Source organism: Fonticula alba, assembly GCF_000388065.1.
Source record: "Fonticula alba strain ATCC 38817 unplaced genomic scaffold supercont2.8, whole genome shotgun sequence".
NCBI lineage: Eukaryota > Rotosphaerida > Fonticulaceae > Fonticula > Fonticula alba.
The window spans coordinates 1,774,069-1,783,781 of NW_009242978.1; the positions used below are offsets into that span (position 1 = coordinate 1,774,069).

General features: G+C 70.3%; 1 protein-coding gene and 5 non-coding genes across 6 annotated transcripts; 3 read left to right on the top strand and 3 right to left on the bottom strand.

Moving 5' to 3' along the window:
- The first annotated feature begins 1,019 nt into the window (after positions 1-1,019).
- On the top strand, positions 1,020-1,091 carry H696_05055. The gene has a single exon. It is a non-coding gene; the product is annotated as a tRNA-Asp (tRNA).
- A 1,014-nt stretch (positions 1,092-2,105) lies between these two features.
- H696_05056 lies at positions 2,106-2,178 on the bottom strand. The gene has a single exon. It is a non-coding gene; the product is annotated as a tRNA-Lys (tRNA).
- A 2,405-nt stretch (positions 2,179-4,583) lies between these two features.
- H696_05057 (hypothetical protein) lies at positions 4,584-7,797 on the bottom strand. Its single transcript, XM_009498921.1, has 6 exons — positions 7,226-7,797; positions 6,537-7,094; positions 5,986-6,326; positions 5,681-5,900; positions 5,156-5,547; positions 4,584-5,023 (listed from the first exon to the last, which is right to left on the bottom strand). Exons 1-6 carry the CDS (start codon positions 7,700-7,702, stop codon positions 4,738-4,740), a joined length of 2,274 nt encoding a protein of 757 aa, XP_009497196.1. The 5' UTR covers positions 7,703-7,797; the 3' UTR covers positions 4,584-4,737.
- A 368-nt stretch (positions 7,798-8,165) lies between these two features.
- H696_05058 lies at positions 8,166-8,238 on the bottom strand. The gene has a single exon. It is a non-coding gene; the product is annotated as a tRNA-Lys (tRNA).
- Positions 8,239-8,931: 693 nt separating this feature from the next.
- On the top strand, positions 8,932-9,003 carry H696_05059. The gene has a single exon. It is a non-coding gene; the product is annotated as a tRNA-Asp (tRNA).
- Positions 9,004-9,081: 78 nt separating this feature from the next.
- H696_05060 lies at positions 9,082-9,155 on the top strand. Its single transcript has one exon. It is a non-coding gene; the product is annotated as a tRNA-Arg (tRNA).
- The last annotated feature ends 558 nt before the right edge of the window (positions 9,156-9,713 follow it).

Consider the following 9,713-nt stretch of genomic DNA (forward strand, 5'->3'; position numbering starts at 1 on the left):
GAGAGAGAGAGAGAAGGGCACGAAAAGGGGCAAAGTAGCAGGCAGGGGGGATGCTCGCTCTGTGCGTGTACGGGGCGGGGCGCGATGCGGACGACAGGAGGCGGGCGCGGACACCGGAGCGCTCGCGACAAGGTGGGATCGCGCGGTTGGCCACATGTGGGACGTCGGCCGGGGCATGCCCCGGCCTGCTCGGCGCCCCTCGGGTTTACGCGGCCACACGACCACGCGTTCGTGTCCGAGGGTTGGTGTGGCCCATGGGCGAGCGGCTCTCGCCTGGCGAATGCCCCGGGGGTGCAGCGGAGGGCGGCCCGGGCACCGATTCCCCGAAGGCCCGGCGGCCGGGAGGGGATCCCTCCCCGTGCCGCAAGTATGACGGTGATCGGGGGGGCGGCCGCGCCAAGATCAGGTCCTCGCTTGTGTGGCGCATGGCCCGGGATCGGGCCCGGGCTTGGCATCCTGGCGCGCCTTCAGGGGAGGGTGCTCACCGAGCCCGGCGAGGGCACCCGGCCGACACGGCAGGATACGTGGTCGCCGCTCGGGAGCGGGCACACCCAAGAGCCGATGCCGTTCGCCGGTGCTTGCCGACACCTGGGCCCGCCGGGGGGGGGGGGGGGGGGGGCGCTGGTCCTGTTGGGCCGCGTGTTCCCCTTTGAATGCAAAATCCCTGCAAGGGGTGGGCGGGGGCGGGGGGGGGGGTGGGGGGGGGGGGGGGGGGCGGGCACACCCAAGAGCCGATGCCGTTCGCCGGTGCTTGCCGACACCTGGGCCCGCCTGGGGGGGGGGGGGGAGGGCGCTGGTCCTGTTCGGCCGGCTGTCTCCCATTGATAGCCAACTCCCTCGAAGATGTCGCTGGGGCTGAGGGTGTGGACCGGTGTGCGGTGTGGCCTTGTGCCTGACCTCGGAGCCGGTTCGAGCGTGCGAAGGGGTCCCCGCTGCTCCTGCCGGAGGGTGGGCCGGCACCGTCGACGAGAAGACCCGGCATTTTTCTTCTTGGCGCTCGGCTAGCCTCCCAGCGAGCATCCCGATTAGTATAGTGGTGAGAATCCCCGCCTGTCACGCGGGAGGCCCGGGTTCAATTCCCGGATCGGGAGATCCTTTTTGACCCGATCATATCGGCGAAGTGGGCCGCCCGATGCGGCGCGAGCCTTTTTCTTGCGCCCCCTTTGCCGCGCTCCCCCCCGTGCGCACTGGCACCCCCCCGCCCGATGGCGAGACGCATGCCGTCGCAGATCCCGGGCAATCGGCACCCCGGCGCAGCGCCATCCCCGAGGACCGAGCATGCCGGCCTCGGGGGGCAGGCGCCCCGAGGATCCCCCCCCCCCCCCCCCCGGTGCGCCGGCCGAGGAGGGTCGCGCGCCGCGTGTTTCCCCCCTCCCAGAGGGGCTGGGTAAGGTGCCTTGCACCGGGGACACGGGGTGGGGGTCCTCAGACTCGAAGAGTACGCTGCTCCGCCGGGCTCCGGTGCTCCGGGCCCCGGGTGTCGGTCCCTGCTCCCCACACAGCACTGGCCGAACAGGGGGGCCGAGGTTTTTAAGCTTCCATGAATGTGGCCGGCTCGAGGCTCTTGGCAGCCCTGTTCGAAGGTGTATCACCTCCCCAAGCGCTCGATGGGACACCTGCCGCCCTGCTCCGCCCCCTTCCCGCCATATTGGAAGCAAGCATATGCTGCGGGCTGGGTGTGGGCGGGTCTTTTGAACGACCGTCGCGGGCATGGGGGGGCGGTGCCCGGCTCGTGGCCCCCAGCCTCACTGGAGGAAAGGCGAAACAACACCCTCCAAGCCAATGGAGACCCACCGCTCGGCGGTGCTCAAGGTGTTGACTCTGTGCCGGACCCTGCGCCGGGTAGGGGGAGGGCGCCGAAAAGGCGAAGCCGGGCCAGTACCCGCGTGTGTGTGTGTGTGTGTGCGCCTCACGGCTGCGCGCCCCCTGTGTCCCTCCTTAGTGCCTCTTTTCTCCCCCGGTGGTGGAGATGGCAGCCACCGGCACGCAGACAGGCTGCTCTCCACAAGAACAAGACACGACCCCTCCCCTGCCCAGGCTCCGCTCTCTTTGGGAGAGGGGCACGCTCCCGGATCCCAGACCGCGGCCCGGGCAAAAGAGAAGGAAGCCCACTGTGGGGCTCGAACCCACGACCCTGGGATTAAGAGTCCCATGCTCTACCAACTGAGCTAAACAGGCATGCAAGTGGGCAGCTGGGTTGCCATCAAGAAGCGTGGCGATTGGGTGCGTGCGCGCGCGCGCGGCATGCCAGTCTGTCTTGCTTGCGTCCTCCCGGCTCGGGGCGGGCGTTGGGCCGGCCATTCGTGTGTGTGTGTGTGTGTGTGTGTGTGTGTGTGTGCGTGTGTGTGTGTGTGTGTGTGTGTGCGTGTGTGTGTGTGTGTGTATTTGCCTGCGAGCTGCCCGAATGAGGGAGGGCAGGCAGAGGGGAGGCAGAGGGTCTGTCACTGCAGGAGGATGACCAGCTGGTGCAGGGTACGGAAGAGGAGCTGGACATTGGCCGGGTGGAACACGCCGCAGGCGACCTCCCGATGGTCAGGCCCGAGCATGTGCTCCACCGAGAGGACGAGTTTGACACCGTGGAAGTCCACCTCCCGGCGCTGGCGGGGCAAGAAGAAGAAGATGGACACGCGTCAGAGATGGCGGGGGCACCCATGCGGCGAGTGTGGTGGTACTCCCTGTCGGGGCCGGGATGCGACTCGAGAAGGGAGGCGCGGCCGGCGCGCGCGCAGGGGAAAAAAAAAACAAAGCGCCCGAAGGCCGGGGGAAGGCCGTTGCCCTCGCCGGCCCCCGGGCGGCCGATGTATGTACCTCGAATTGGACAAGGGTCTGATCGGCGAAAATCCCAAAGAACAGGGCCACCAGATCCTGGCGGGGCAGATGCAGCGGCTCGACCTGGAGACCCGAAACGGAGGGGGAAACCCGCACGCGGGCAATTGCCACCCCCGGCGGCGGACGGACCACTTCCATGGTGACGATGCCCTCGCTTGGCAGGAGCCCGGCAAAGTGGTGGCTCATCTGGATCTCGGCGTCCTGGTCGTGGGCGGCCGAGAGCCTGGCCAGGGGGGCGGGGGGGGGGGGGGAGCGGCTTCGGGGTGAGTTGCGGGATGGGCCGGCGACCGAGGGATCCGGGCAGGGGGCGGGGCTTCGAGCAAAAGCGGGCGAGAAACGGAAAAAAGGACAAAGGCGACAGGGGCAACCCACCGGGCCAGGAAAAGGTGTTGAGCAAGGCGGAAGAAGACCGGGTCGCGTGGGCCCGCCGAGGCGGGCCCCGGCAGCCGGGCAAGCATGCAGCTCGGCATGCGCAGCCCCCGGTACAGGAGCGTCGGCATCGGGACAAGACGCAGGCCGGCTGCCAGGCTGAAGCCCGCACGCCGGCGGCTGGTCAGGAGGACGGTCGGCCGATTGCCGAGGATGGCCATGGATGCGGGTGGGTGTGAAGCTTGGAAGTGGAAGGATGTCCGCTCGCGGGACAGGACCCCGGCTCGGGTGCATGCGTCGCTGGTGGCAACCAGCTGCGCCGCGCTGACAGTCCACTGGCCATGCCGCGTGGTGATGTTGTATTCCTGCGGCCGGTCAGCCGGCCACCGGGGGGGCGCGGGTGTTTGGCACGGGCACATGCCGGTCAGGGGAAGAAGCCGGCCGGGGGCGCCAGAGCGGGGAAGGCGGGAGGGCAGCGAGGCATGGTGAAGGGGCAGGGCCAGCGGCGACGCACAAGGCCCATCTGCAGAGGCACGCCGTCGGAGAAGCAGTGGAGCATCAGCTCCCGGAGGTTTTGATGATGGACACATGGCTTGCCCGAGAGCCCGGGCATGGACACATGGATGTGGGCAAAGACAATTTCCTCGATGTCGGTGCAGTATTCCAGGAGGAACTCCGGGTCGCCGGGCCCAAATGGCAGGGCTTCCATGTCGAAGTGCACGCCGTTGACGGGCGGAATGCAGGTGTCCGCGGTGCCGGGGCTGGGGCAGGGGCCCGGGGGGGGGGGGGGGGGGGCGGGTAAGCAAACACGCAAACACGCGTACACACATGCACACGGGGGAGCCCGCGGGGGGCGGGGCCCCAAGGGGCAGGGCACCGGCGTGCGCAACGAACCGAAGGAGGAAGGCCCGATTGCGAAGTCGCACATAGTGGCGGCTGCCTCGGGGCAGGGCCGAGTGGTGTTCCAGCAGCTGGTATGTTTCCGGGGCCAGGAGCATCAGGCCACGGTGGCCGTGGGGGCCGTTGTCATTTTGGTACATGGAGCCGAGCTCGGCCGGGGCCGCCTCGTAGAAGAGCCGCAGGGGGGCCGGGCTGGCCGCGGCGGTGAGGCCCACCGGCCCGGGAAGCCGGAGGAGCGCGCTCCGGGGATCCCCAATGAGCGAGAGGGTCATGGGTTGCCCCTGTGAAGAGTCCGTTCGGAGGGAGAACCGGAAGCGGCATGACCGGTCCCTGGTGGCATTGGATGGGAGGTAGGCCGATGTGAGAGGCTGCATATGCTGATCGACCATCGAGGTCGGCGTGACGACGAGCCAACGGGACAGCTGGATGAAGAAGGGCTGCCGAGCGAGAGGGAGGGCGGGGGCGGGGGCATCAGTGGAGGCCCGGGGAGGGGGGCAGGAGGGGGAGGGGAACCATCCGACGGGGGAGAGGGGACAAAGGGCATCATGCCATCACCCTGCCGAGCTCAATCCCCGGCAATGGAACGGCAAGGTGGGCGACCACCAGGCAGGCGGCTCTTTTCGCGGCCGGCCCCGCCACTCAGACCCCCGAGGGGCATCTGCGCCGACATACCTGGCCGACATTCAGAACCGAGCAGTGCGGCGACCAGAAGCAGTCTCTCTCGATCACTTCGTGATTCAGCCGACCGAGCAGCTGGTCCTGGGGGTCCGCCAGGGCGATGGAGCACTCGATGGTCGTGGCGGCCGGCGCGTGGGCGGCGATGTGGGCACGCGCCCAGGGGCGCCCGGAGGGGAGCCCGGGGAAGCCGCCGTCAAGCAGCCGAACGCGGCCCTCGGCCAAGGTGGACCGGGGATTCTCATCGGGGCTGCCGGGGAGGGGGGGAGGGGGCCGGTCAGATGCGGCCGCGCGAGAAGGATCCCCGGGGCGGGCGGGGGGGGGGGGGGGGGGGGAAGGAAAGGGCCCGGTCGCCGGCGCACGGAGAGTCGGACGAACGCACGACAAAATCGAGAACCACTGGCCGACTTGGAGAAAAATATCCACTCCCGTCACATGGGGAGCCATCATGCGAATGTACCGGTAGGTGTTCGGGTGGACGAATGTCCGGCCGGCGAGGCGCTGGTGCTGAGCTCGGGCCGGGAAGGATGCACCGGAGGGCATGGGCTGAATGTCGACCGCCAGGGCCAGGGGCACGTCCGGCTCATCGAAGTGCAGGTAGAAGAGCGGCACGTCCGCCGGCGGGCCGGGGGCATGGGAAGGCAGGAGGGCGACGCGGGTGGCCGGGGCGCCGGCCACCCGGCCAAGGGGAGCCGGCTGGGCGTCCTCCGGCCAGCGCATGCGCTCGACCCGGGCCGGGAGCGAGGCGCCCTCCGGGCCGGGGATGGCATATGTCTGGCACAGGGCATGGGGTGAGCTTGGCCCGGGGGGGCGTGGCGAAGGCCGAGTGGGGTTTTTTTATTTTCCCCCTTGAGCCCCATGTGCCCGCAGGCACATGTCGGCGGCGGGAGGGACGAAAGGCACGCACCTCGCCGAGCATCAAGGGGAGGTCCGACAAAGCGGCCAAGGCCGCCTGCACATCGACGGGGCCCAGGCTCTCGGGGCCGAGCATGCGCAGGGTGAGCTCGGCCAGCGTGCGCGGCCGGGTGGTCCGCTCGAAGAGCAGCGGCTCGCCATCGTCCCAGCGGATGGCCGCCGCACTGTCCGAGTGGAGGAGGATCTCATGCTCGGCTGCCTGATCGTCGGAGCTGCGCGCGCGCAGGCCGGCGGGCGGGGGAGGGGGGACCAGTCAGCGGGCGGGCCTCGGAGGGGGGCGGGGAAAGAGGCACGGACTTCAGGAGGAAGAACTCCCGATGCCGGGAGAAGTAGAGCCGGGAGGAGGCCGGCGGTGCCAGCTTCCGGCGCAGGAGGCCCATGGCCCCGGGCGAAAGGAGAGCCTCCCCGCGGCGGGGGCGATCGGAAATGACCACGCGTGCCAGGAGCAGCAGGGCTCCCGCGTCGATGAGCGACACGGCGGCCGGGACCGCGGGCAGACGGGGGACAAGCGCCTGGAGGAGGAGGGCCGCCCGGCCGGTGGCCACATCCTCCGGGGTGAATGCTCCGGCGGGCAGCGGATTCCCCTCGTGGTCTTGAAGGAGGGCAACCTCGCCGCACAGGCCCGGCAGGCTGATGGCCTGGCCGGTGCATAGGGCGAGGCAAATGCCCGACAGGCGTGAGTGCGGGCATTGATGTGTGGACGGCAGTGTGCCTCCATCGATCGACCAATGGATATACATGTGTGTGTGTGTGTGTGTGTGCGCGCGCGAGCAGGTACGGGTGTGTGCGTGTGTGTATGTGTGAGGGAGCCGCCCAGCCGGGCAGGCTCTCGTGGCGCCTGATCGCACCTGGCCGAGGGACAGCGGGACGCCGGTGAAGTGCTGGAGGAAGGTGGCCTCGATGTCCGGCCGGAGGGTGGCCCCGGAGGACGCATGCAGGCGGAGGAGGGCCATGCGCAGAGCCGGGGGCCGGGGAGCTGGCATGAAGGTGAGCTGCGGATGGCGAGAGGGCGGGAAGAGGGAGTCCAGGTCGTCGGGGTGGGCGAAGAGGGTCCGCTGGGCCGGGGGCTCGGCCAGGGCCACGGTCCGCACGACAAAGGCCCGGCCTGCGTGGACGAAGTAGGGCTCATGCTCGGCATGCTGCAATGGCGTGGTGTCCGCGACAAAGAGGACGCCCGGGTAGAGGCGCGACCGGAGGGGCTCGGCCATGTAGAAGAGCGGGCCGGAGGGCGTGTCCAGCAGGGCCATGCGCTGGGTGCCGCGGACTCGCAGCCACGGGGGGAGGGCGAAAAAAAGCCGCGTCCCCGGGCCAAAGACCCCGACGGACAGGGGCCGGTGGGAGCCCTGCTCGCGCAAGGCGTCAAACGAAAGGCCGAGCTGGTGCCCGAGCACATGGGCCGGCAGGACCTAGGGCACCGTGTGTCGATGCGAGGCCGAGGGGAGGGGGGGGGGGGGCGGGCGAGGGGGTGAGCATGGTGGCGCGGCGGGAAGGGGGGCCGGCATGGCCTGGGGCCCGGCCGGTCGGCAGGCTGGCGTACCCTGCCGGTCGGGACGGGCATGCCCGGAGGCCATGGGGAGAGGTCGCCGGCCGAGAGCACCGCCGCGGGCCGGGGGGCCGGCCCGGCGGCGGCGGGATCCCCCAACGGGCCCGGAAGATCCACGGTGACACGCAGGTACTCGACGACCGGCGGGTCGGACACCATTTCCAGCTCCAAGCGATCGGTCCCCGGGGGGCAGAGCCGATCGCGATCCGCCGGACTGAGATACACCGAGGGGGCATCGTCCTGTGGGAGGGTGTCCAGGGCAATGAGGCATAGAAGCTGGGCCTGGCCGGCGCGAACGTAGCACCGGGCGAGCGAGCGGCCGTCGAGGGCTTGCCGGAGCAGGGCAGCCGGGCAGGCCAGCTCCCCGGCCGCCAGGAGCATCCCCGGCGGGGGGATCCCCAGCGGCAGGTCGACCACCGGCGGCCCGGGGCCGGGCACGGGGCGGATCACCACGTGCGGGACCCGGGCCATGGGGAGGAGCAGGGCCGGAGGTGGCAGCGGGCGGCGGCGGGAGAGGAGGAGGAGGAGTAGAGGTAGGGCAGATGGCAGAAGGGGGTCGGGGCAGATGGGCCGGGTGCCGGGCCACCGCTCGGGTGGGCTGGTCGCTCTTGTCGAGGGCCGGGGCCGGCATGCTCGCCCGGACGGACTCGCGGGGGGAGGTGACGTGTGTGTCTGTGTGTTGAGATGGCCCCTGTGAGCCGGGCGGGGACGCGAGCTCCGGGGGCCGAGGGAGCAGGGCGGATCTCGGCCGATCGACTGCCGGCCGCGGGGTCGGCACTTGGCCCGGCTCACCCGCGGCCTCGGGGGGGGTGGCCCGGTAGACGAGCCGGCTTTCGTGGGCTGAGTGGTCGAGCGGGGGAGCGCGCGCGCGCGCGATCGAAGGGCGCCCACAGGGGCATGTGGAAAAGTGATCTGGCAGCAAAAGGAAAGGAATAGCCCACTGTGGGGCTCGAACCCACGACCCTGGGATTAAGAGTCCCATGCTCTACCAACTGAGCTAAACAGGCTGTTCGAGAGAGGAGGGGGACGGCCGAATTTTTGATCCTGCCGCCGGGCGCGTCTCTTGTGGCGGGGTTCCAGGGGGCTGGCCGCGGCGGAACAGTGCGGGCGGGGGAGTCGGTCGGCATCCGGGCGGGCGGGGGGGGGGACATTGGGTCAAGATGCCGGAGGACGGGCACCGGCGCGCATGCCGGCAGTTCGGCCGACTGCTCGACCGGCAGGGGCGCGGCAGGCGTTCTTCCTGTCCCAGGAGCGGGAGCCCAGGCCGGGGGAGGTCCGAGAGAGGGGCACATCCCCAGTCGGGGGCGGGGGTGCCCGGAAGGATGAAGTCCCCCCGCCCTGGCGAGCGGCGGTGCCGGAGGGGCGGGGCAGCAGCCTTTGCGATGCTGTTCTCTTGGCACATGTGCCATCGCCTGGGAGGCTCCTGCCGATGTGGGCGACAATGGGTGGCTGTGCCTCGGGGATGGCCCCCGGCGATGGGCGGGTACTTGGCCGGGGCCATCTTTTCGCCGGCCAACCGGGCATGGGCGCCCTGCGGCCGGTTTGTCGGAGGCTCCGACCGGGATGGCCGCGTGCATCGGCCGCGGGGGGAGAGGCCTGCGGGCTGGGGGGGGTGTGGGGGCCGGGGGGTGGGCGTGTCCTCGCGCCTCGTCAGGGCTCACGGATAAATGCATGTTCCACGGTCGGGCCTTCACATCCCATCCCGATTAGTATAGTGGTGAGAATCCCCGCCTGTCACGCGGGAGGCCCGGGTTCAATTCCCGGATCGGGAGATCTTTTTTGGCAGGCGCTCGGCGCCCCGCCCCCTCGGCCCTCAGGATAAGTAGCCCGGTCTGGGCCGAGAGCCCCATGGCCGCGTAGCTCAATTGGATAGAGCACCTGACTACGGATCAGGAGGTTGTGTGTTCGAGCCGCATCGTGGTCAATGTTTTTTTTGTTGCCTCGCCAGGCGGGGCCGCCTCTGTCGCGGTCCTTCGGGGGTGAGGGTCCCCCGGTGCGAGGAGAGAGGGACCCGTCGATGGCGGTGGCCGGGCTTTTGTTGAGCCCGCCACAGGGTCCGCGCGGCGGGATGCCGCCGCCCGGGGGCGTTGTGCGGCCGGAGGGGGGGTGCTCTCTTCCTGGGACCCTCCACGCGGGCACCCCCTCACTTGGCCGAACCAGAAAAAACACACACACACATACGGCAGGGGACCCTTGATCGACGGCGAGAGGACCTCCCGACGCCCGGGGGAGACGCTTGACTCGGTCTCGCGCCGGGGAAGGAGGGGGTCCCGCCCCCTCCCCGATGGCCTTGGGCCCCTTTCTTAGGAGATCGGAAGAGCACACGTCGACGGCGAGAGGACCTCCCGACGCCCGGGGGAGACGCTTGACTCGGTCTCGCGCCGGGGAAGGAGGGGGTCCCGCCCCCTCCCCGATGGCCTTGGGCCCCTTTCTTAGGGGGGGGGGGGGGCGAGTCGGAAGGATGGCGGATGAGCAGCTGCCC

Coding starts and splice junctions, on each gene's coding strand:
- H696_05057 (XM_009498921.1), bottom strand. CDS start 7,702: ATGGCCCGGGTCCCGCACGTGGTGATCCGCCCCGTGCCCGGCCCCGGG. Junction 7,095..7,225: donor TGCCCGTCCCGACCGGCAGG/GTACGCCAGCCT, acceptor ACGGTGCCCTAG/GTCCTGCCGGCCCATGTGCT. Junction 5,024..5,155: donor CAGTGGTTCTCGATTTTGTC/GTGCGTTCGTCC, acceptor CCTCCCCGGCAG/CCCCGATGAGAATCCCCGGT.